This window comes from Oratosquilla oratoria, chromosome 31, assembly GCF_046742065.1.
Source record: "Oratosquilla oratoria isolate Oo_2021 chromosome 31, ASM4674206v1, whole genome shotgun sequence".
Lineage (NCBI taxonomy): Eukaryota > Metazoa > Arthropoda > Malacostraca > Stomatopoda > Squillidae > Oratosquilla > Oratosquilla oratoria.
Window position 1 is genome coordinate 20618951 of NC_134807.1, and position 27500 is coordinate 20646450.

Below are 27500 nucleotides of genomic sequence, written 5' to 3' on the forward strand. Positions count from 1 at the left end.
CACCTCACTCTGCCATCCTACGATATAAAATGTCTATATATACATATATATTATATATCATATATATATTATATATATATATATATATATATATATATATATATATGTGTGTGTGTGTGTGTGTGTGTGTGTGTGTGTGTGTGTGTATTCACTTGGTCTTTGGATCACGTGTTAGACTCGTGACTCGTGATCGATAGCTATTTCCCTCCCGGAAGAGAGATCAGAGCTCGTAGGACCGATCTATGGGTAATGCTATGACCTTACACACAGACACACACCCAACTCCCCGCGCACGAGAGTCAGAGTAACGACCCGAAGCGCAGCGATACCGAAATAATTTCGGCCCTGGGCAGGATTCAAACCAGGTACTGCGTGTGTGTGTGTGTGTGTGTGTGTGTGTGTGTGTGCGTGCGTGCGTGTGTATTTCAGGCGCTTTAAGGTAACTCTTCCAAGTGTGTCTTACATGCAACATGCGTTTTCTTTTATGCTTCATTTACTTCCCTCATCGCCTAGCAACAGTTCGCTCTACATTACTATTTTAAATATATATATATATATATATATGTATATATATATATATATATATATATATATATATATATATATATATATATATATATATATGCGTGCTGCATTATCCGCTCGATCGTCTTTATCGTCGTCGTCTTCGTCCGTTTTCTTCTCTGTGTCCACACCAGCCTTCCCTCCATATTTTTTTTCTTATTTGTCTTATTTCCACTTAATTTTATGTACTTGTCTATTAATTTGTTTTGGTATATCCCATTGGTGAGCAGATAGTTTTAGAATAGATTAGATTTGCTTTTACCACAAGAACGACGTTTAGGATAACAAGATTGGCTTGAAAGGTCACGTGACGACATATGAAGCGATATGACGTCATCGTTTGGATAATTGGAACCAAGTGGGGTGACATTGAAGCCAGCCTTGTTGGGAGACATAACATTAGCTTTTTTCATTATCATGATAAAGAAAAGAATAACAAGAATACAATAATGGATAAATAAGATAATGATAATATTAGTGATGATGATTATAATAATGATGATAAATGAAAATGGTAGCAATAATACAGTGATAATAATGATAATGATAATACTAATAATAATGATGATAATAATGAAATGATAATAATACGTATTAATGATGATAGTGATAATGATAATAATAATAATGATAATGAAATAATGATAAAATAATAATAATAATAATTGATAATATTAATAATGATAGTGATAAAAATATTTAATAATAATAATAATAGTGATAATTGTAATGATTATATGTTTATAGATAAATGAAAAATAAATAGATAAAAAAATGAATGTGACGTAGTTTTTTAATGACTATATGTCAGTTGAGCACAACCATGGCATCTTGCATCCTACCCACGCTCATCAACGTGATGTTCCTGTGCGTCGTCAGTTAAATGTGCACGTGATGTCACGTAATGACGTCATCATGTAATGACATCACGTAATGGCGTTATCGTGTAATGACATCACGTAATGACGTCATCATTAGTGACATCACGTAATGACGTTATCGTGTAATGACATCACAATGACGTCATGTAATAACATGTAATGACATCGTGTAATGACATCACGTAATGACGTCATTATATCATGACGTCACCAGGGAGCACTTGATATGGCTGACGTGATGTCACCACAATGACGTTACTATGCAATGACGTCATCACGTAATGACATCTCGTAATGACATATGACGTCACCAGGGAGCATGGCTGACGTGATGACGTCACCACGTAATGACGTTACAATGCAATAACGTTATCACGTAATGACGTTACAATGCAATAACGTTATCACGTAATGACGTCACCAGGGAGCACGTAATATGGCTGACGTGGCCTGATATGAGCCAAGCAGACAGGTCAAGGCGTCACGTGCACGGTCAACTGACGACGCTTAGGCGACGACATCAATACGCTGACTTCATGACGTGGGATCGGACGCAAGATGTCATTATTGTGCTCAACTGACATATAGTCATAAAGATGACGTCACATTCATGTGCTTATCTAATTATTATTATTATTATTATTATTGTTATTATTTATTATTATTAATATTATCATTATCATCATTATTATTATTATTATTATTATTATTATTATTATTATTATCATCATCATTATCATTACTATTATTACCATTATCATTATCATCGTTATTCCCATTATTTTTGCTACGATTATTATTATTATTCATTAGTATCGCTTACCTTGGTAAGAGGGATTCCTTACGACAACCAACATAAAATTCTTAAAGTTGCCCGCTCGGCTGAAACGAGTTGAACTTAGAAAGAGATATAAGGATTAATATCGCCATGGTAACGAAGGCTTTAAGATGGATAGAAATAAGGAACGATTAAGTTTTAAATTTTAGAAATATAAACTAGTTATAACTCAGATATGTTTTACTGTGGTGTGTTAGCCTCCAACGCAGCTTCGCAAGTAAAAAGGCCTCAGTTTGATTCCTGTTGACAGCTAAGCGACTCTTAGCGTAAGCTCCTCGTTTCACGCACGCAAAGCCAAGAATACAGTTCTGGTTTGTCTGAGTGTCTTCATATTAGCGCGCAGGTGTGTAGTTTTTCGTATGACGTGTGTGTGTGTGTGTGTGTGTGTGTGTGTATGTGTGTGTTAATACATTCAACACCCAAACACTCGTTTAATTTGCGTTAACTCATCCCACGCAGTGGGAAGTGAGAAACCTCTGGTAGGCAAAACCCTGTCATTTGCAGCAAGCCGTTTTTATTTATTTAATATTACTATTATTTGTGGATAGGAGGTAAGGGAACACGGGCTGAGGGAAATACTTTTATTCCTGACTAGTTTCGCCTGAGTGGCTTCTTCAGAGGAACATAGTTTGAAGTCAAGTTGGTCAATATATATGGCAAAAGAAGGAACGTGGCAAAGTGTCAGGTTGGTCCCCCACTCGACCTCATCTGTCGGTGTGGCGGATTGTCACAGCAGGTGGACCAAGTATCCTCCTGTTGTTCGCGTGGCTGAAACGTCCGTCTGGATCAGGGGCTCTGTGTTTATTATTCATTACAATAAAGTGTGCTGCTGCTTTAGCCCATATTAAATCCCCAGTCCTCTTATTGATGTTATCATGGATGTTGATAAAAACGGACTCCATCGCCTTTCTATCCACATTCATCACAATGTATACACATTATTATTATTATTATTATTATTTTTTTTTTTTTTTTTTTTTTTGCCTATGTTGGGTCGCCTCCCCGCCTGGCCAGGAATGTCCTGAAGCAACCCAGCAAGCCTGCAGTGTATACCGGGACTCGAACTAACGACCACCTGCTCATGAGTTCAAGGTGGTATCCGCTGAGTTACTGCGCTGCTCTAACGTACATCAACGGGAGATAGTTAAGTTCAAAGAAAGCTTCAGAAAGTTTCAGTATTCATGAAATTCTGACCAAAGCGACAAGCTTCAGAAAGCTCATGAAATCTTGAGAAAGACTACAACATAAGAATAGAAGAGATTACAAGAGACCATAAGACCTACACCAGGCAGTTCCATGTCCCTTACCACCCGCATCTCTGTCCATAAAGTTATCTTTTCTTAAAACAACTGATAGTTTCAGCGCTCACTAAGTCCATTCCATTCATTAATCACTATTAGTTAACTAGTTCTTGCCTATTCCCTTCTTAAACTTAAATTTGTCCTATTTAAGTCCATTGCTACAAGTTTCAGAAACCTTCAATACTCTTAATGTCTTGGTGAAGACATGATATCCAGGTACTTAATACCCACGTGAAGGTCGCATTATTGCACAGTGGGTGCTTGCAGGACGTGCTGAGAATGGGAAACTCGACTTCCGAGTCCAGTTCGAATCCTGCACGGAGACCGGTCCGTTCTGGATATCTATCGCCTACGCCAGGTGGCCGGATCCGGCCCGGACCAAACTGGTTTTGAGCGGAGGGCGAAATGTCCGGTGAGGTCATAGTTGTGTACACACGTGCATGGAGGAATGCAAAAACGTACACACACGCGCACATATGCTCATGCACGCACACGCGCTTACACACGCACACCCACCCACACACACACACACACACACACACACACACACACACACACACACACACACACACACACACACATACACACACACACACACACACACACACACACACACACACACACACACACACACACACACACACACACACAGAGAGAGAGAGAGAGAGAGAGAGAGAGAGAGAGAGAGAGAGAGAGAGAAAGAATCTTGGAGAAAACGAGTAATTATACATGTTTTCCTGTGTATGTATGTGAACATTGTCAGTTACACATACCATATATATATCTATATATATATATATATACGTATATAATATATATACATATATATATGTATATATGTATATAATACATGTATATGTATATATACAGTATATATATATATACAGTATATATATATATATATATATATATACAGTATATATATATATATATATATACATATATACAGTATATATATATATACAGTATATATATATATATATATACAGTATATTATATATATATATATATATATACAGTATATATATATATATATATATATACAGTATATATATATATATATATATATATATACAGTATATGTATATATATATATATATATATATATATATATATATATATATATATATATATATATCACTTTCCGCAGTGAAGATGGATTGCAAAATAGTTGCATTAATATTTAAGAAACTTGATAGACGTGTGCAGAAGAAAATAAATAAAATACCCAGTCAAACAAAACAAACAAACAATTGACAACCGTTACGAGCATATTGGTCTTCCTAGTTTATTTTGAGCCACCAAATGTGTGAACTCAGCTGAAGCACTTGCGGTAATGTGAAATGTTTATTTGAATATCTTCTTCTGTATCAAGGAACCACATCATGCATATTAATGGCTTACTGCTACATTACGGGGTGAAAAAAAGTTATTATCTGCGACTGAATTTAATTTACTCGTCAAATATCGCCAAAGATTCGCTCGTTTTAAACTAACGTTTTTATAAAGATGTTTATTTGTATTGTGTCAGTACATCTCTGGGTAATGTGTTTTTTTAAAATGATAATTATGTTTTTACGTTTTGTTATGGAAATGCGTTTTGAGATACACAACATCAAGTGGACTCTGGAGAAAGAAAATATGGTACGTTTTCTTTGTTGTCGCTCTTAAGAGAAAACCGCTCTGCTAGTTTCTTTTCTGCAAACATTATTATGTTGCTCTGAATGAATATTTTCTATTTACTCATTTATATATGTTTAACAATCTACTTATTTTATTAATTGATTGATATGTTTATGTATCTATTATGTATTGATTTACTTATTTGTTTAATGAAACCATTACCATATTGTACACGATACCATTCTTGTATTATAATTATTTGCTGCCTACACTGTTTATAGTTGTTTTGCATCTTCTGATTTCCACAAGGACTGCACTATTCTTGGAGAACGACAGTATGACGTTTAGAACGTCTTATATTGACGTGTTCTAATCTTGGCGTTCTTACTCGCAGCTGTCATAAGGAAGATGAGAGGTGAGTAGAGAGAGATTTTCCCGCGCTTCCGAGTCGACGACGCGTCACTTGGGTCGGTGAGGCGGGAAGAAGGAAGTCGTTGATTAGTGCATGGATGAATGAATGCGGGAGGGAAGTCAAGGTCAAACCGTCGCTTCTGGTGTCGTTGAGGTGTCGAAATAGGGTAGGAAATTGTAGATAAATTGATGGTTTGTGTAAATTTCAATAAATAACGGGATATCCACAGGGAGATGAGTAATTATTTTTGTATTAAAGAAAGCTGTGATGTTGATATTTTGATTTGCTTACACAGCGTGTACGCCATATAGGAGAGGCGGAATAGTTTTTAAAAGTAGTAGAAAACAAAGGAAGATAAGAATATATATTCAGATATTAACCACATTTTTTTTTGCTTGAATATTTCTGAAATGGATTTTTTTTATTAGAGAAAATATATTATCATCGCACCGTCGAGACAATAGAAATAGGATACTAAATGAAAAATCGAAACGATGACAACACCAAGCAGAACGAATTACGCTAATTCTGAATACTAAAATGTATTCTATAACTATACACTATACAAAATTCTATATACTAATAACTGAATTCCTGTTGATATCCATCTAAATCGGACCGGAAACCGGAAATCCCTGAAGGTGACACGTCTCATCCTGCCCCTGATTGGCTCTGACTGTGGTGACGTCACAGCAACGTAGACGACTGATTGGCCGAGTGGTGACGTCACGGCAACGGAGGCGGCTGATTGGACGAGAGGTGACGTCACGGCAACGGAGACAAGTGATTGGCTGCGAGCGAACCAAGCTCACCCGAAGGGCCGAGCCACTGCGTAGCGGCGTCGGGCGCAGCCCGTTGCTCGTCATTTAGAATAATATTTTTGCAGTTGTGCTTACCTAATAATACCATCAGTTCCAGCAACCGGGGTTAAATTAAGGGAACACCTTTCAATTTTCGTTTTGATAAGAGGGGTGGTGACACTTCAGGATCTTGAATCACGTGCTGGACTCATGATTGAAAGTCAATACACTCCCGGATGAGAGCCTCATACCTCATATGACCTGAACTATGGGTCATGTTGTGGCCTTTCGCGTTCGCACGCACACATACACAAACACACACACAGGCGCGCACGCACACACACACACGAACTTGATAGAGGGAGACAGTTACTAGTTACCGTATTGTGATGCTTTTCAATCCCTGAGTGAGGCTCGATCTCGGTTCTCCTGAGTTGTCAGGATAAGACGCTAGCCACTACAGCTGGCCATTTGTGTATGTGTGTGTATGTGTTCCCTCCAATATGACAATAATTTGTTCTTCACACTTTTCAACAGACTCTTCTATTTTTAAACAATTTGTGAAATGTCAGGGAGTTGAAAATCAACAATTATGAAATACAAATTCAATTTTGAAATACAAATTCAAATTTGTTAGGTGTCAATAATTTTCTCTCTTCCTCTTGTGTGTGTGTGTGTATGTGTGTGTGTGCATTACTTTTACGTATATGCAGTATATGAGTATATATTGATTAAAACTGGATATATTTTTATCACACACAGAGACATGTACACACACACAAATTTATGCATACACACACATACACATATGTATATATATATGTATGTGTGTGTGTATATATATATATATACACGTGTATATATATATATATATATATACATATATATATATATACATACATACATACATACACGGGAAGAGAGAGAGATCTGATTGCCTGCAGGATGATATAATGTATGTTTCACGCAGGAAGCAATTTTCTGTGCGTAACGACAATTAATTTTGTGACGGTCATAAACAATATCTTTTTCTTTTCCAAAACACCGATAGAAGTCAGGAGAGCACGAATTGGGTATTTACAATGGAAAGATATCTCTCTCAGTTGAAAATCCCCACAATTCGAAAAATATCCAGTATTCATGACTGTTTTTTTATTATTTTTATTGTTATTTATTAATTTTATTTTATTATTATTATTTATTTATTTTTATATATTTATTTATTTATTTATTTACATAATCTTGATCATTCAGTACATCAGAAGTATTGTCGAGTTCTTTAGCTGACACGATTCACATGGGACGCCCAGCAATGTCCGTGACGTCATTGATGACGTAAAGTCGTCTTGATTCTTCATAACGGACTCCTGTGAAACAAACAATAAACGGTCTGTATATTCAAATCCTTGCTATGGGAATAAACTTAACGTGTTTCTTCATGTGTGGTATGCAAACACTTATGATATTTTAATTAATTACTCAAATCTTGAGTCAGGAAATTGCTTTATTACATTCATACTGTGAATTCAATTGACCCTGTTGTTTGAATCCACTTGAAGAAAAACGATGACGTTAGTTAGTTCTGTAAAATGTTAAACTGAGTTAGGATAATGCAGTTAACATTGGTAACCGTTAAGATAACCTTGTTTCGGTACAAAGGGGTCACGGTCAGTATTGAGGTCGTTCAAAGGGGGTCCTAATGAAATGACGTCACAGTATCAAAATACACAGCGATATAATGACGTCATTCTTGGGGAAGTTTTGCCTCATGATATCAGAGTCGTAATATATCAGTGACATCAATCGAAATGACATCACAGGGTGTCAGTGTCGTCATGAGATAGAATGACGTCATTATTGAATAAAGTACGTCACGTGGTATCTGTGACGTCACACACAGACACACACACACACACACACACACACACACACACACACACACACACACACACACACACACACGTAAGGTTTTTACGATAATATTCTTAAATAAATCTTTCCCTATATAAATCTTTCCCTTCCAAGGATTTATATAAGATTTATATGAAGAGAGATATTTTTTAAGAATACTACCGTACGTCTTTCTAGAGTGTAAATTAAAGTGACTAAGATACAGTAGAAGCTATACAATGCGCCACAGTTTCAAGATGTTAAGTGTCAGTTTTGTTGCAAGGGCTGCTTCTTGAAGAGGATCGTGTGGGCTTGTGTGCCAAGCACAGTTGCATGACTTTGTTCATGCATGAAAGTAATCAAGTTTCATGATCCTGAATTGGTTCTGTTGGTATCGTTTAGAGGCGATGAGATTGGTCCAAAGGGAGAGAGAGAGAGAGAGAGAGAGAGAGAGAGAGAGAGAGAGATTTAATTTATATAAATATATATATATATATATATATATATATATATATCACATTTGCATACACACACACACACACACACACACACACACACACACACGTACACACACACAATCTAGAACGTTCTAGATAGAAAAGTTAATGTAGCATTGCAGAGACGAAATAATTTATTTTCTCCATCAAAATGTTTCCTATGAAAGAGAAAACGCGGTGTGTTTTGTCGCACAAAATTAAACGAATAAATAAACAAATGAATAAATAGATATTTAATCAAGAAATAGACGAATAAATTATTTTCTTGTAGAAATGAGCAAAGACAAAATCCACCAGGTTTTACTAAGGAGGGTCAAGTAATTTAGTGAGAGACTCCAAAAGAATTGGTAGTTAGTGCTCAACTGAAGAGACCATTGATGCTGTACCAAGCACTCTTCAATGTAGACTAAATATGTTTTTTTTTTCTACACAATGGTAAAGTTTTTATGTCTGCCTACAATGATCTTTGTGATATGACTTGTTATAAACAGGGAAAGACTTATGCTTACTCTGTAGATAATATATATATATATATATATATATATATATATATATATATATTGTGACATCATGACAGGTTTATGAATGGTAAGAATGGAAAGACACGATTGAGAACAAGAGACTTTATTTCTGACCGGTTTCGCCTTTGAGGCGAAACATATATATTTAAGATGATTTTATTTAACGTCGCGAACTTCCCCTATCAAGAGGCTAGGACGGTGTCCCTCACAGAGAACTTTGTAGCGTAGAATTGAATGTGCCATGCCCTTGGTCCAACTCGCTGGCGGCACAGTTCGAACTCCCGTAACCTTGACCTCCGCAATCGTTCACTTCGACGTTTATTTTCTGAAGATGACTATGCAGGCAGTCCTAGTTTCCAAATGTTTCGTCCGTCGCCGTCTCCATTGAACTTCGCTCTGCATCGGACCCAGATGGTTTTGTCGATCGTTTTAGTAACGCGACATGACGTCATAGGCTTGTTAGAAAACGTGTTTGTGTGGGAAAACATTTCGATATGTTATGAAATAAAATTGTTCATTATTTATTTATCTATTTATTTATTTATTTATTTGTTTATTTGTTTTATAATGTGTAGTTACATTTCATAAACTTTGACCTGACATAAAATTTATGAACGAAACTCATGCACATAGAACAGGTCTTATGATATATAGTTTTCATGATGCTTCGTTCTATTTTCTTTTGATTAATGATCGGTTCATAAAACCCATTTTCAAAAATCTAAACTGAATCATATTTGACGTTATGTGTGATTAATTGAATTGATAAATGTGAATTCAAGGATATGAAGATTTATCTGTCGACTTTAGTTGTGGTGCTGAGAGAAGATATTGTGTTGTTTATATAAGGAATCTTCTGATCACAGAGTAAATATATTTTATTTGAAGGTTTTGATGCCTTGGAATGTTGGGCTATTATCGATTCGATACCGTTTCGAAAGTGAAGACACACACACACACACACACACACACACACACACACACACACACACACACACACACACACACACACACACACACACACACACACACGTACACACACACACGCGCGCGCGCGCGCGTTTATATAAACATATTTGAGTAAGATATATATAAGTATATCTATACTCGTATGTATACCTTTGTGTGTGTGTGTGTGCGCGCGCGCGTGTTTGTAGATGTGAATTATAATAAAGATCTTTCGTTTAATGTTCCTGTACTTTTTAACGAAGAGTTTATGCTATAGACTAATATAACACTGAACAGTGAGTGAACATTTACTCATCCTGTAATTATCGTAGAAAACGTGAATTCGATAAAATATTGAACACCCTTGTGAATGGCCCACGCTTTATAGAAAACGGAGAAACTTCGGTGAGATGAAAAAGAAAATGGGTTTCGAAGAGTTGAGGAGACCGAATGGATGAATGGACGGAGGATGAGGTGGACGAGGTAGGGTGGATTGACCCAGTGGAGGAAGGGAGGGAATGGAAATTGAGTATAGCGACGTGTGTGTATGTGTTAGGGTCGGTATCCTGATATTGTAGTTGTCATCATCGTTGTCATAGTTATCGTTATTATCTTCGTTGTTGTGATAATAGTAGTAGTAGTAGTAGTAGTAGTAGTTGTTGTTGTTGTAGTTAGAGTAGTAGCATTACGAGTACTAATGATATTCATATGAGTAGTAATAGTAGATGTAGTAAACTGTGGTAATACATTAGCCATCATCAATGGAGTAAAACATTAATAATATTAATTGTACAAATTTCGTCAAAGGTAATGCTACTTTCTACATCGATTATTTTCTTTCGGATGATTTAATTAGTTCTAACTATTCGCCTTAGTACAGGATCTAATCTCTATAGAATTTATAGTTAAATTGGGCCTTTGACATTAGCAACAACAACAACAATATATACAACAACAGAGGATGTATTTGCATACTCAAGGTGTATTTTAGGTCAGGTACAAATGTCCCCAATATGAGTTATATGACGCACAAGTTTGTCGTAACCTTATACGACCCAAAGCTGGACCTGTGACGTCACGTCGGTTTGTAAACAATGGACTGAATTCGAGCCGTAGCGTTGGTGGCAATTGTACCGGCGAGAGATCTCCCGTCTGTCAACGTCCCGCCAGTGTCCTAAGGTCACTTGGTGCCTTTAGACCCCCACCCTCCCTTCGCTCTCTTCCCTTCCCATTTCACTGCTAATCACATTTCTTTTGCCTGTCGTCAGGCTATTTTATTCAGGGAAGGGTGACCACATAGTTAACACTCGATTTCCAGAATGTGGGTCTCTCTCCCTCTCTCTCTCTCTCTCTCTCTCTCTCTCTCTCTCTCTCTCTCTCTCTCTCTCTCTCTCTCTCTCTCTCTCTCTCTCTCTGTCACCCTCTATCTCACATACACACACAAACACGCTCCCGCTCTCTCACACACTCTCTATCTATCTATATATCTATCTATCTCTCAAACATACACACAAACACACTCCCCCCTCTCCCTCTCTCTCTCTCTCTCTCTATCTCTCTCTCTCTCTCTCTCTCTCTCTCTCTCTCTCTCTCTCTCTCACCCTCTCTCTCACCCTCTCTCTCACCCTCTCTCTCACCCTCTCTCTCCCTCCTAGCCTGCGTGTCTCAGGTCCGTAGGGATACCAATAAAGCCCCAAAAATATTGAGCCCATAAACCACACCCTCAGCACCTCCCATACGGGGCCATATGTGGGCGTGAGGGCGTGTGAGCGAGGGCGTGCGGGCGGGCGTGTCTACGATGGTTAGTGGCGGAGTGTCTTGAAACTGGAGGAGGATATATGATGACATAGAAAAGCTGATTTCGGAAGTGATGACGTATGAAGAGCTTCTCTGGCTTAAGCTGGTATGTGAGAAAGCGGGTGGGCATGTGTAGGCTACACACAGATGTGTGCGTGCATGTGTGTGTGTTTGTGTGCGTACGTGTGTGTGTATATGAGGCTTGTGTATCCATGGATATGTGCGTACATGTGTGTGTGTGTGTGTGTGTGTGTGTGTCTGTGTGTGTACGTGTGTGTGTATATGAGGCTTATGTATCCATGGATATGTGCGTACATATATGCATGTTTGTGTATGTGTTTGTGTGCGTACGTGTGTGTGTATGGGGCTTATGTATCCATGGATATGTGCGTACATATATGTATATTTGTGTGTGTGCGGACATATGTGTGCGTGTGCGTAAATGTGTGTGTATATGAGGCTTATGTATCCATGGATATGTGCGTACATATATGTATGTTTAGGTGTGTGTTTGTGTGCGTACGTGTGTGTGTGTATGGGGCTTATGTATCCATGGATATGTGCGTACATATATGTGTGTTTGTGTGTGTGCGGACGTGTGTGTGTTTGTGTGCGAATGTGTGTGTATGTCTGTATGGGGCTTATGTATCCATGGATATGTTTATACATATATGTGTTCGTGTGTGTGCGTACATGTGTGTGTGTGTGTGCGCGTACGTGTGTGTGTTGTGGATATATGCGTACATATATGTGTGTTTGTGTGTGTGCGGACGTGTGTGTGTTTGTGTGCGAACGTGTGTGTGTATGGGGCTTATGTATCCATGGATATGTGTGTATATATATGTGTGTTCGTGTGTGTGCGTACATGTGTGTGTGTGTATGTATGTGTGTGTGTGTGTGTGCGTACGTGTGTGTATATGGGGCTTACAGCATGTATCCATGGATATGTGCGCACATATATATATATATATATATATATATATATATATATATATATATATATATATATATATATGTTCGTGTGTGTGCGAACATGTGTGTGTTTGTGTGCGTACGTGTGTGTATATGGGGCCTATGTATCCATGGATATGTGTGTACATATATGTATGTTGTGTGTATGTACTATGTACGTGTTTGTGTGGGTACGTATGTGTGTATGTAGGGTACAAGTGTCCATGGATATGTGCGTACATATATGTATGTTTGTGTGTGTACGTACATATGTGCGTGTTTCTGTGGGTACGTATGTGTCTATGTTGCGGGTATGCGTACATAGATGTGTGCGTATATATAGGTGTGTGTATCGGTATATGTGTATGTGGGTGTTTGTGTACGTGTGCGCGTGTGAGTATACTTAAACCTGGATCATGTGTTGGGCTTGTGATTGACAGCTATTATTTCCTTGGATGAGAGCTCAGAAATTAGATAGTATCATTTATGGTTAATACTCTCACCATACACTCACAAGAAACATACATACCTTTGCTCAAGGAGGGATAGTAACGGCTTGTAGTATGTTGAAGCTTTCATGCCTTAAGTAAGACGCGGATTAAGATCTGCAGTATTTGCAGACATCGATGCTAACCACAGTACCAGCAAATTGTGTTTGTATTTGCTTAGATGTAGGGCTTAGGATAAGGGCTATGCTCGCATGGTATTTGTAAAAGAATTTAGCCGCAGTGACCAGAGGTTGTAAAAGAGAGATTGAAAGAGAGCACCAGAAGAGAGTTCTAGCAGAGGTTAAGAATTACCACCCTCCCCCCCTTTTTTATTTTTTATTTTTAAGATCAGTCTCCGATTATAAAAGAATGTTGTGTGACTCTGGTCCGTAGGGATGTCACTAAAGTCTCCTAGATATTGATTTCATAAAGCGTATAAGGTTCATACCCCATACAAGGTATCTATGGGTAAGGTCTTGTGTTTCCACTTAGCTTTAAATTTGCTTATGGTGTCTTATTGCACTATTTCTTCTTCCACGTTTCCATACAGATCAGCGTCTCTGTGCGGACAAATGTTTCAATGTCCTTCAAACAACTTGTCTATATCTCAATTTCTGTTTGTTTTTTTCAATGTCTTCTTTCATGGATCCGAAAACGTCTTATCACATTTCTCTTTCTTCTAATGTTCTAGTTTAGTCAGTCTTTGTGTGCTTTGCCAGCTAGGCTACAAACTATTTTGTTTGTTAGTCTTTGAAATTTCCTCCTTATCTTTTTGATTTATTATGTCATGGTTCTTATCAAGTTTCTGCATCATACGTCCACCTGGAGTGAATTAAGTGTCTTTTCTTGGACATGTAATACAATATTATGTTCGTAAACACATCATAAATCTCTCCTGTAATATTCTTGATTTTTTTATAACTAGTATATTTCAGTACTCCTACTTCTTTTTCCTCCTTCGGTTTTTTTTTTTTCAATTTCTTATTTCATAGTTAAGCCTCATAGGACCCAAGTATTTCAAGATTTTAACTAAATCCAATGTGGCTGGTATACCACCTCTTCTCTTGTTATATATCTACCCCATTGTATCATTACTTTGCCCATTGTTTAATTTAATAGCCTGTTTCCCAGAATTGTTCTTATTAATTAGCTTCCTGCTCCTCCCAATTCACGTACCCACAATTAAAGTCACCCATCAGGGCTATTTTTTTTTCTTCTTCTTCAAACAATCGTCCGTGTCTCTTGGTATTCAACCTCACTCCCTACTCTTGTCTTGTTGGGAACATATACCACTTTAATGTCTGTTTTACTACCCTCTGTTGCCATTTTCACCTTTGTTATTTCAGCCTTCCCTTCCTCACAGTTCCACAATATCCACCTTCATGATTTTCTTCACAGCTGTCGTCACACGCCCTCACTTGTTCTTCTCTGTTCCCTCTCCACAATCTATATTTTTCTTTTCCCGCTATATTTATTTAGTTCAGTCACAACAAGAAAGATTACAACCTTTGTTCCTCATTTAAATTTGTCCCTTGGTCTGTAACCTAACTGATATTAAGGCATCCGCATTGGTATATACCACCTTCAAACTCTATATATTTATTTTTACTTCTGCTTTGCTCCTTCGATACCACCTTCTGAATTCTTTATCTAATCACCCTCTAATACAATTCCTTTTCCAGTTTTTTCTGGATGTCAGATTTGGTCCTTGATACATAATTTGTCTCTGTCTATCTCTCTCCCTCTCTCTCTGTCTCTCTCTCTCTCTATCTATCTATCTATCTATCTATCTATCTATCTCTCTTTCTCTCTCTCTCTCTCTCTCTCTCTCTCTCTCTCTCTCTCTCTCCTCTCTCTCTCTCTCTCTCTCTCGCTTTGTTTCTTTGGCCCATATAGTTTTCTCAGAACATTGTTTTTCTTATGTTTGTTTACGAATTTCCGTACTTTACTGATTTTGTCAATCACCGTGGATTCTTATTTTAACTTAGTCTTTATTGGTCATATCCCTATTACATACTTACCTAACCTAATCTTTTCTTTAATCGTTCATACATCACTGTTGATACTTCATTTATGGCTTTAAACTTTTTTCAGTTCTTGATGTACTACGATCCTGTTTCCACATTATCCTGTTTCCACATTAAAACTTGTCCACCTCTTCTTTCACTGGCTACATTGTTTCCACGTTATTTGTCGTTCCTTTGCGGTTCAATATCTTTTAGCATAACTTGTTCCCTCTCATGAAGCATAACCCACTATCGCTTTTCGGTACACCTTCCTGAATATTCCTTTCGTTCTCATTTTCATCTAATTTATTTCCTCCTACCATTTCCTTTTCGTTGTTTCGAGTTTTCTCCTTGTCTGTTTCATTTTACCTGCAGATTTCTTTTTTAATTTTGTTAATTTATTCATTCCTCATTTTGGTGCTTGATGCACATTTTCACTTGTGATATTTTGATATATGAAACCAGAAAAGTCACTCTCTGGGGTGATAAAATTTTCATTATCATCTTTCGCTTCACTCAGATATATATATATATATATATATACATATATATATATGTATATATATATATATACATATATAAATATATATGTACTGTATATATATATGTATGTATATATATATATATATATATATATATATATATATATATGTGTGTGCAATAAAAACACTAGGAGCGTGTGTTCACAAATGCGTAAATAACCACTGAAGATGTAATTACACGAAAGCGCTCTGCTTCGTTAGTTTACTTTTTCCTAGTGGTTATGTACGCATATGTATATATATATATATATATATATATATATATATATATATGTATATATATATATATCATACATACATACATACATACATACATACATACATACATACGTACATACATACATATACACACACACACACACACTCTACATACCAAGAACTTTTCCCCCCTTATAAGTGAGGTAGCTATTCCCACCCATTTCACGCCCCTCCACCACCCTTTCCACTCCCTACTATCGATATTTGTCATCACCTTTCATTCTCGGCCACTTTAGGATCTCAAACTAGCCTCCTCTGTCCGTAAATATCCAAACTCACGAGATGGAATTTTTCTTTATGTCGACCCCGTACAGAAGTGGGAAAAGATATATGTAGAGAAAGAAAACTATTTTTTTTAACCTTCTTTGTCTTCCAATAGAGTTGTACGTCTTTCCACGCTCGTGCTTGCGTGTATGTGTGTGTATGTGGTTGTAGGTCTATGTGTACATGTATGTACATGTGTGTAGATGTACATTTGTGGCATATTTGTGGGGTTACGTGCTTCTATGTGCGTCCATTTCTTGCATTCGTATTTGTATTTGTGTACGAAAATATTGACATATAATAATGTTTTCGTAACTATTAAAGTGAGTATTTAGATTTTATATGAGGTATAGTTAGAGAAATATGTTCCATAAGACTGTTTGTAATTGATAATTAATCAAATTCACTGTCTGAGAAAATTGAAAACTGAGTTGCCAGGAGGTTCTGTATGATATACAAAACTCATAGAACTATTTTTTTTTCTGACAGCGAGCTGGGTTATCTTTTTATCACCATAATACTGAATTGTTCTTTTCCATGGTAGTATGTATTGGTAAAGAAAAGGTTTTAATTCACATATCACTAAAGAATTATTGAAATAAAAGAATAAATAAAAAGAATAAAACCAATGGTAGAAATCTTAATAGAGGTACAGAGAGCCACATACTCAAGATAGCACATCTAGAAAATTCCGAGGACCTAATGGTTCGTTTCACACGTATCGACTTTTCGCCGTGCGCCAACCACGACACGACGTCGTGCTCTCAAATAACCATGGGTGTCTATGGACGTTTTCATATGTGGTCGTAGTCGTAACGTGTGACGTCCATAGACACCCATGGTTATTTGAGAGCACGACGTCGTGTCGTGTACGGCGTACGGCGAAAAGTCGATGCGTCTGAAACGAGCATGTTTCTTCGTTTTTGCTACTTGATCTTTTTATGTAGGTAATGGCACTTCTCTGATAAACCATAGATTTCCTTGATCCAACTCCCGAGGGATTTTTTATTACAGTAATGTAGGTTATTATGGGCCTTTTGTCATGTTATGGCGTTGTCCCTCTGAACACTTGTCCCGTGCAAAAAGGGCAAAAGCACTGTTTTTTTTCTTCTTCTTCTTCTTCTTCTTCTTCTTCTTCTTCTTCTTCTTCTTCTTCTTCTTCTTCTACCTCTTTTTCTTCTTCCTGTTTTTCTTCTTCCTCTTTTTCTTCTTTTCTTCTTCTTCTTCTACTACCTCTTTTTATTTTTCCTCTTTTTCTTCTTCCTCTTTTTCTTCTTTTCTTTTTTCTTCTTTTCCTTCTTCGTTTTCTTCCTCTTTTTTCTTCCTCTTTTTCTTCTTCTTTTTCTTCTTCTTCCTCTTCTTCTTCCTCTTTTTCTTCTTTTTCTTCATCTTCTTCTTCTTCTGCTTCTTCTTCTGCTTCTTCTTCATATTCTTTTTTGATGTTGTTGTTGTTCTTCTTCTACTTCTTTTCCTTGTTCTTTTTCTTCTTCTTGTCTCATTTTCTTCTTCTTCTAGCCTTGAGACTTCTGGACATATGGGACCGTTGTTCAATTTGATCTTCAGCACTTCTTCCATATATGGCATCACCATGAGACCTCCAGAGGAGCAACAAGTGGCACAGGTGTTCCGGGTCCTCCGGACAGCTGCGCGTGGACACCTGACGCTGCGCGCGTAGGCGATCAACAAGTGTCACACATGTTCGATGCCAGTGACACTTTTATCCCTAGTGAAGGGGATCGCTTCAGCTGAATGAAGTAGCCGGGTAGCAGATGAAGTGAAGAGAGAAGTGATAACTGCAACGGAAAGGTAGACTCGACAATACTCGAACCTTCTCGAACACTGAAGAGCAACTATGGGGGTGAAGAGCAGAGGTGGGCGGTCTGATTCGGAAGCCCGATTATCCGATAATCGGAAGCCCGATTATCCGATTACTCTGATTTTTTTTTTTTTTTTTTTTATTTTTTTTTTTAATCGCATATTAATCGGACTTCAATTTTTTTTGCTCGTGGCCCACCTCTAGTGAATAGAATAAGTTGGCGACATACTGAATGAAGGGAAAAGGACCCTCCGGTATGTAAAGGGTTTAAGGTAATTTTAATGTTTTAGGGTAGTGGTTACCCAACTGTCTTATATGATGCTCACGTTTTGCTTCCAGCAGACACGCACGCCCTCCTACCATTTTTGTTTTTGTATGAAATTACATTTTTTTTATTCATATCTTAATAGAAAACGGGTTATGGTGACTCAGAGAGTTGTACTTTGCACGTATGTAATGAGAGATACTCGTTCATGGAATTATTATTATTATTATTATTATTATTTTATATGAAATTACATATTTTTTTATTCATATCTTAATAGAAAACAGGTTTGGATGACTCAGAGAATTGTACTTTGCACGTATGTAATGAGATATACTCGTTCTTGGAATTATTATTATTTATTTATTATTATTATTATTATTATTATTATTATTATTATTATCATTTTTTTTTTTTTTTTTTTTTTTTATATATAGCAGATGACCTCACACCTTCCTTGTATCCTTCTCACACTTCCTTAGGGGGAGGCCTGCCCCTAATTTGGAAACCACCGTTTTAGGGAGTTGTGATGAGCCAGTGTTTATCTTGCTCGCACCGGTTACCGATGATAACGGTCATGGCTTCGGAACCTTGAATTTCGACTTCCTCGAAGAATTGGATCAAGTTGACGTTTTCGGATGACATTTAGTTCAAGCCGTTTAAGGGATTAGACTCGGAACAATAGGATTCTAATCCTTATTGTCCTATCGAGTCAGGGTTCGAACCTCAATCTACCCCTATTCAGCCCCCTCAGCTTAAAAAAGAATATATATATATGTGTATATATATATATATATATATATATATGTATATACAAAAAGATCACAGAACCACGTGATCTAATAAATTGCTGAATAACCACAAAGAAAACTGGAAAAGAAACTAAAATTCCCAAGCGCTTTCGTGATATTTCACATCTTCAGAAGAATACGTATTCTCCCGAAGATGTGAAATATCACGAAAGCGCTTGGGAATTTTAGTTTCTTTTCCGGTTTCCTTTGTGGTTATTCAGCAATATATATATATATATATATATATATATATATATATATATATATATATATATATATACATATCTATATATATACACTTATATACCCTGAAGGATTTGGTTGAACAAGGACATAGGATGCTAGTGCGGTGGGTGTGTATGTAATACCCCAGTTACACCAATCTTACGACCTGTTTCCGACCCCCTCCTTCGACAGTGGCACGTTTGTTTCTCTCACTCATGGTTAGCGCCAGGTGGCTATTTCATTTTCATGACGGGGAGGAGGGGGGGATCCATTCCAATTACAGCATTGTCTTGAATTCTTTTTATGTTAAACAAAAGAACAACACAAATCAGCCTGGCCGCCGGTGGTCGGAAACAAGTAGCTTGGTGTGACTGGGACCTAAGGTCACAGTACTTGCCATTCATTATGCATAAGCTCAGAGCTCTCATCCAGAAGGGTAATAGTTATCCAACTTAACACCAGCAAGTGTGTGTGTCGACACGTTCAACTTTAAGAAGGAAATAGACAAGAACTGTTTTATCAACAGAGTAGTTAACTAATGGAGTAGACCAATTAGTGAACGCTGAAACAATGGGTTGTTTTAAGATAAAGTTAGATAACTTTATGGATGGGGATAACAGGTGGTAAAGGACTTGGAACTGCCTAGTGCAGGCCATAGGGTCTCTTTCAGTCTCCTCCATTCTTATGTTCTTAAGTGATATCACAGTGAGTCATACGCAGTGACATCTGTCGCCCCATCTGTGATATGTCAAACACATTCGCTTATGCGCATGCGCACATGTATTAAGATGTGCACGCTCCCCAACTGCGTGATACCATGGTCGCAAATAGAGCACATACGCGCGCGCGCACACACACACACACACACACACACACACACACACACACACACACACACACACACACTCGTGGTAGAGTTCTAGGCTGCTACTACGGCGGTCCGGGTTCGAATCCCATTCAGGGCCGATATAATTTCAGTATCGCTGCGCTGCGAGTCGTTACTCCAACTCTCGTGGGCGGGGAGTTGGGTGTGTGTGTGCGTGTAAGGTTACATCACCCATAGAACGGTCATAGCCTATATGAGCTCTGAGCTCTCTTCCGGGAGGAAAAAATCTGTCGATCACGTGTCGAGCACGTGATCCAAGACTATGGTGAATCACACACACGTACACACCAGTTTCCTGGCTGATAGAGATTCACCCCGACGATTGCCACGTGTTCGGGTCTCTGTGTATTAATGGTAAAGGTGGTGGTTTCTGCCTAGGCTTATGGTTTGCTGTCGTAAAGTCCTCTTATTTCAACACTTAAATAATGCCAATTCAACCCCAGCTGCTCAATGCTGACCCTCTGGAGCTCTTTGCTGGGGTCAGTGTTTCGCTATGTTCGTTCCTGGTACGGCGAACCGACATAAAAATCGCGGAACTTGAGACTAAGACATGTTCTAAGGGGGGATTTACGCGGTTCGACAGACACGTGTTTAAAGTGATGTGTGAACGGGGTATTTGGTTGTCGAACACGTTGGTTAAACCCCATATACCCCGTTCACACGTTCACACATCACTTTAAACACGTGTCTGTCGAACCGGGTTCGACGAACCGTTAGACCGTACGTAAACCACCTCTAAGGTGTTTTCTAAATGCATGGCATTCTTAAGGAACTACAATATACATATAAACATCTTAAGCTTCTGTTGTGGGAAGAGGATCGTGTTCGGTAGTGTTGATCGACGGAGGGCTACCTGCGAGGGAGTTTATGTTTGTGTTTATGTATACAAGCACGCGTAAACGGCCGTGCATTTATGCGCGTGCATGAGTGTACCTGGGTAAACAATACACGCACATGTATGTGCGTGCACACACACACACACACGCAAGCACACACACACACACACACACACACACACACACACACACACACACACACACACACACACACACACATCTACACACTGACTCGACGGTGCAGCGGTACCGGTCTCGACCGCCAATTCAGCAATCCAAGCTAGCCCCCCCCCCCCACCGAAAAAAAATCAACATCACTGCACTGGGAGCCTGCACTCCAACTCTGGTGGGCAAGCAAGGAGCTGTGTGTGTGTGTGTGTGTGTGTGTGTGTGTGTGTGTGTGTGTGTGTGTGTGTGTGTAAGGTCACAATATTACCCATAAATCGGGCCATATGAGCTCTGAGCTCTCAACCGCGAGGGTAATAGCTGTCGACCACGAATCTAACACGTGATCCACGACCGTGGTGAATCATACGTAGCCTAATACGTATAAGGCAGAGAATATAAATAAGATTAAGGGAAGACAAAGAGGAGCGACCAAATTGGTTCTTAACCTTGCACATGCGCGCGTGCACGCACACACACACACACACACACACACACACACACACACACACACACACACACACACACACACACAGACTTACGCAATGATAGGGCTAAATGTAGGTGATACGAGTGTCTTCTTTTCATCACTTGTTCATCACACCTGTTCTCTTTGTTCTCCAGAGGTTCTGCGGCGCCAGACGCCACACCTGTTGGCACCGTATGACATTGACGAATCTGTCGCCAAAAAGCTCCCAAAACTGAATAAAATCATCTGGCGTCAACAAGAAAAAATAAAACTGACATTGAAAGGGTTGAATGAGGATTGTAGTCCTTTTACAGAATAAAATCGCCTGGCGGGAGTCATGGAAGTGCCTAGTGTAGGCCTTATGGTCTCTTGCAGTCTCCTTCATATGTTCTTATACCTAAAAAGGAACCTCGCTATGTACGGGTCAATGGTACACATTGTTGCACACGTTCTACACAAAGTTGTACACAATGAATTGAACACGACTTATATTGCACATTAGGTACTAAAAGGCGTGACACCTACCTGACGTCCATAGGTGTCCCTCAAAAATTGAATAAAGTAGCCCGGGACTAGCCAAAACAAAATTATTCAAGTGGTCACTGGTTACTGGAGACTCGAGGGTTTTTGTAACCTGAATAAAATCACCTGGCGATGGCTGGAACAGAACCCCAATTCTGGACTCTTTCTCGACGACCTGGTTTTCAGCGTCCCCGTCACCTTGGATGGTGTTTGGTATGACGTGTCTGTCTGTCTGTCTTCATGTGCGTCTTGTCATCATGTGTTCTTGGACAGTGAACATGATATTAATGCTCTTCATGGTCATATGATCACGAACGTCTTCTGTATGTCTGCAGTCTTCGTGCATGTCTCGTCATCATGTGTTCTTCAACGTCTAACAGTGGGCTTGCTACTGCAGATCTTAATGATCATATATGATCACGAACGTCTTCTTCATAGTATCCAACCTGCGCGTTATGTGTCCGACTAGGGTGATGCGTTGACACATGTACCTCATTAAGATGAAGATCTAGACCAGGTGTTCTCAATCTGGGGGTCCATAGGGACCCCCATGACAAGAACTTCGGAGGTCGGAGGTTTATGGACTGCTGTTGGAAATTATATATTTCTCGGTCATGTGAAGAATCTGAATATGAAAAAAAAATCACTCCGTCCTGGTAGAAGATGATTATGATTGTTAACTTTGTAATAAAGCAAAGGGTTTGGGGTTTGGGAGGAAAATAAAAAAAATCTAACGAATTTTGAGAACTCACGAAGGGGAAACTGGAGTGAAAAGGTTTGAGAAATCAGTGATGTAATCAGTCCTTGTGTAGGCTAAGCTTACATTTAGATCTTGGAAAAGTCTTTCTTCTGAATCAGTCATAAGAACAAAAGAATGAAGGAGACTGCAAGAGACCATAAGGCCTACACTAGGCAGTCCCATCAGGTTGTCCGACAAGATTATCAAGTCTTCTAGACTGCAAGAGACCATAAGGCCTACACTACGTAGTCCCATCAGGTTGTCCGACAAGGTTATCAAGTCTTCTGTCATTCGCTTTCCATCAATTCTCATCTTCTTTCCAAAACTCCCATTGTGATATCCTGGATCAGTGTATAATGGAAATATTTGTCGCTTCTCATTTGTTTCTGGCCGTATTCTTTTGTTCAAGTCACTTTTCATTCGTCTATTGTCGCTCCTCGTATCATGAAAATAGTTCTCTTTCTTTCAAAAAGTTGTGGAATTCGGAACTTTCATAATATTCGGATCAAAAATGGATTTCAAAATTTGTGTATAAAAATGACCAGAAAGTGGCTCTGGTGCAAAGAATGTTGAACAATTTCGGATCTTTTCTTTCCGAATCTCGAAAATTCCCAATAGAAAGAAGGGTCTCTCTTTCTCTCTCGTTCTTTTCTCTGTCTCTCTCTCTGTTTTTTATTTATTTATTTTCATTTTATTTTATTATTATCATTATCATTATTATTATTTTATTTATTTTATTTTATTTCATTTTATTTTATTTTATTTTTTAATAGGTTTTCGGGGTTGTCACCTGCCCGGGCCTCAACCTTGAGGCGGTTATACCCGTTGCACTGAGAACTGGCCGTTAGGGCGGAGCACTGGGAGTTCCCCTGTGGTGCCACATCTAATTATTTTATAATTTTATTTTATTTTATAATTGTATTTTATAATTTTATAATGTTGCCACATATGATTATATTATAATTTTTGTCACACACCACCACTGAGGTAAAAATCAAAGCAATGTTTTCTAAACAAAGGTTTCGTTTCTTCGAGTCTAGACATGGCATATGGAAGAGAGAGAGCGACGTTGCCGCTACATCTAATCTCTGGCCCCGCCCCCCTCACACCGCATTCAGAAAGCATTGCATCCACACGCACGTTCTCGCTATGGATGCCCATGTGTGGCAACACCGGGAAATCTCCTAGCCCCGCCTTATCGGTCATTTCTCCTTGCGCTGACTATAGGAACAATCCTCACATGAAATCACGAGGTTCTCTGTATTACTTACTACCAGGCTCGTTCTCTATCATTAGCTCCCTTTCTTCCTCCATCCCCTCTCCCTCCCTTCCCCCCTCCCTTCCCCTCTACCTTCCCCCCTACCTTCCTCCTCCCTCCTCTCCCTTTCCTCCTCCCTCCTCCCTCCTCCCTCCTCCCTTCCACTCTTCCTCTCCCTACCTTCCCCCCTACCTTCCCCCCTACCTTCCTCTCCCTTCCTTCCTGTAGTGACTGTGGCCAAAGGTATAATAACATACCAGTATCTTGACTAGATCAGGCTGCCAATCTGACAGACAGACAGACAGACAGATAGGAGGATAAATGGGTGGAGTCATGGAGACAGGCAAATTGACGGGTGGCCAAATAGACAGGAAGGTAGACCGACCGATATATTGACAGATGGACGGATAGACATGCAGATAGACAGATGAACTGACGGACGAATAGACAGGTAGGCAGACAGACCAACATATCGGCAAATAGACGGGAGGATATACAGGTAATCAGACGGGCCAGGAAGAGGAAAAAGACAGGCAGATTAAGGTGGACTGACTGACTGACAGACCACCTGACAGAGAGACAGACTGGTATGTGGATAGGAAGACGGGTATGTAGACGGGCAGGTATGCAGATCTCTGTCAAAGGCCCGTCAACCCGACAGGAGAAGCTCAGCTCACCGAAGTCACAGGTCGGAAGTTTTCGGAAGCTGAATGGACACCCCCCCCCCCCCCCAAAAAAAAAAAAAAAGTGCAGGAAGGACATCGTCATTATCCATTGTCCGGACGTGTATGGTTTGCCCACTTCAACACAGTGACGCACTTTATCGATTTGGTTCTGGTTGAACTCAAACGAAGGGTCTTGTTCCAGCCTGGATGGAGTCTTCGTTGCTGAGTCCCAATCACTCTGGCGTCTATTTCAAGTGAATAAAATCTCCTGTCGTTCTTGGCCACAACGAAATTTTCAAAATGTGTTTCAGTATTGAAGGGGTTAATTGAATCGTCGCTGAGTTCCTGTACAGGACTCGAAGTCTTACACCGCCCTCTTCTACCGCCCCAGGTCCCTTCAGAGTCCGCCATTATCGCCTCTGGAACCACGTAACATAAAGCTCAAACTTCTGTGTCTTTGGCGAGTTATGATCGGCGTAGGAAGTAGTGAGAGATGAAAAGACGTTCACACAGTGTTCAACTTATGTTCACTGTCAGAGAAAAGTTGTCCATATGTTTCACATGTCTTCGGTCACGTGTAGGGAGTTTTCATGTTCTTGAACTAAATGTTGTGAGAATAGAGACAATGCATTGTGACGCAACTGTGCAATGTTGTGTGTGTTGAGGAAGGTTTGTTTTGTTCACACCTGTTGTTGTTGTTGTTGTTGTGTCTGGCTTGTCTGACGTCATTAAGGGTTTGAAACGCGTCGTGGATGAAGGGACGGAGTGGAGGTTGTACTTCTATGTGTACAGTCGAGACAAAAAACTCTTCAACACTTTCCAAGCATGTATTAAGAAAGGGTCTAAGTTCACATGTAATTAAGAATGCGCCCGTCAGTGATGATCTTAGTAGCAGAAGACGAAATAAGAGACTTTGGTCAGTCCTGATGATTTCCATTACGACAGTTTTCAATGTCTTTGGTATTACCATATAGGAAGATATAATGTAGTAGCACATTAGTAAAATGAGGCTTATTGACCCAGTCGGAGAATGAGATAAGATGGACAGAAAATCTGTATATTTCGACCACTATCTGTGTTCCTCTTCTGTTGAAGAGTACCACAGATAGTGGTCGAAATATACAGATTTTCTGTCCATCTTATCTCATTCTTCGAAAGTGGGTCAATAAGTCTCTTATTACCATATATTGAGTCTTACACAGAGAAGATATTGTCGAGAAACATCTTCAGGTGTATGTGCGGGATGCGGGTTGAGATGGTGGTGGTGGTTGGAGGGGAGAGGAGGAAGGGTGGGTTGTGCACTGGGCAGCTGCAGATGTTCGTCGCGCGCCGCCAGGTGTCTCCGGGAACAAACGCCAATCACAGAAAGACCGCGGATCCGCCACCGCCCGATTCATTCCGATCGCGTAAAGGGTGGCGGCACACTAGGCATTTCCCACTAGCATGCTACTCGCTTTTGCTACTCAGTTACGATCCTTTTTTTTTTTTTTTCAAATGTCAAATTACTCTTGCGTCATCTAGTGAGAAGCTGAATGACGAGCTAAGAGAAGTTAAATCTAGAATGCGAATGTTAGACACATTTTTGAGATGTTCTTACGGAAGTCTAGAATACTATAACCGAAGTCGTTTCTACTCAAATGAAGAAGCAAAAGCAAGCAGCATCCTAGCCTAGTATGCCACCACCTGGGTAACCATACGGAGAACCCGGCCGGGTTGGAAGATGTAGCGGGTATTGTGGATCCGAGGAGATCCCGGTCAACCCGACCCGGGTGGGAAAAAGGTGCTGGGTTGTGGACTTGGCGGGGAAAGGGAGGAAGACAACGATTGGGGGGCGGGAGGGGGGAAGGGAGAATGGGGGGGGTAAGGAAGGAAGGGCGGATATAGAGGTAGCGTGGGCAGTGCGGAAATGAGAGTATTTGGTGAACGTGCTTGCGTGAGAGAGAGAGAGAGAGTGTTTGTGTGTGTGTATGTGTTTGAGAGAGAGAGAGAGAGAGAGTGTGTGTTTGTGTGTGTGTGTGTGTGTGTGTGTGTGTGTGTGTGTGTGTGTGTGAGAGAGAGAGAGAGTTTGTGTGTGTGTTTGAGATAGAGTGTGCGTTTGTGTGAGAGAGAGAGAGAGTGTGTTTGTGTTTGTGTATGTATCTGTGCGTTTGTGTGTGAGAGAGAAAGAGTGTGTTTGTGTTTGTGTATGTATCTGTGTTTTTGCGTATGTATGTGTGTGTGTGTGTGTGTGCGTGTATGTGTGTTTTAGAGAGAGAGAGAAAGAGAGAGAGAGAGAGAAGATC

General features: G+C 39.3%; 1 protein-coding gene across 2 annotated transcripts in view; it reads left to right on the plus strand.

Moving 5' to 3' along the window:
* The window catches only part of Ent2 (Equilibrative nucleoside transporter 2), a 1314811-nt gene that overhangs the window by 658229 nt on the left and 629082 nt on the right, over window positions 1–27500 (plus strand). The window contains exon 5 of one of the 2 annotated variants that reach the window (XM_076213392.1): window positions 5602–5622. The exons of the other annotated variant lie outside the window; for it this stretch is intronic. Within the exon in view, the coding sequence (XP_076069507.1) occupies window positions 5602–5622 (21 nt within the window). The remainder of the gene's footprint in view (window positions 1–5601; window positions 5623–27500) is intronic. 2 annotated transcript variants of the gene reach the window in all.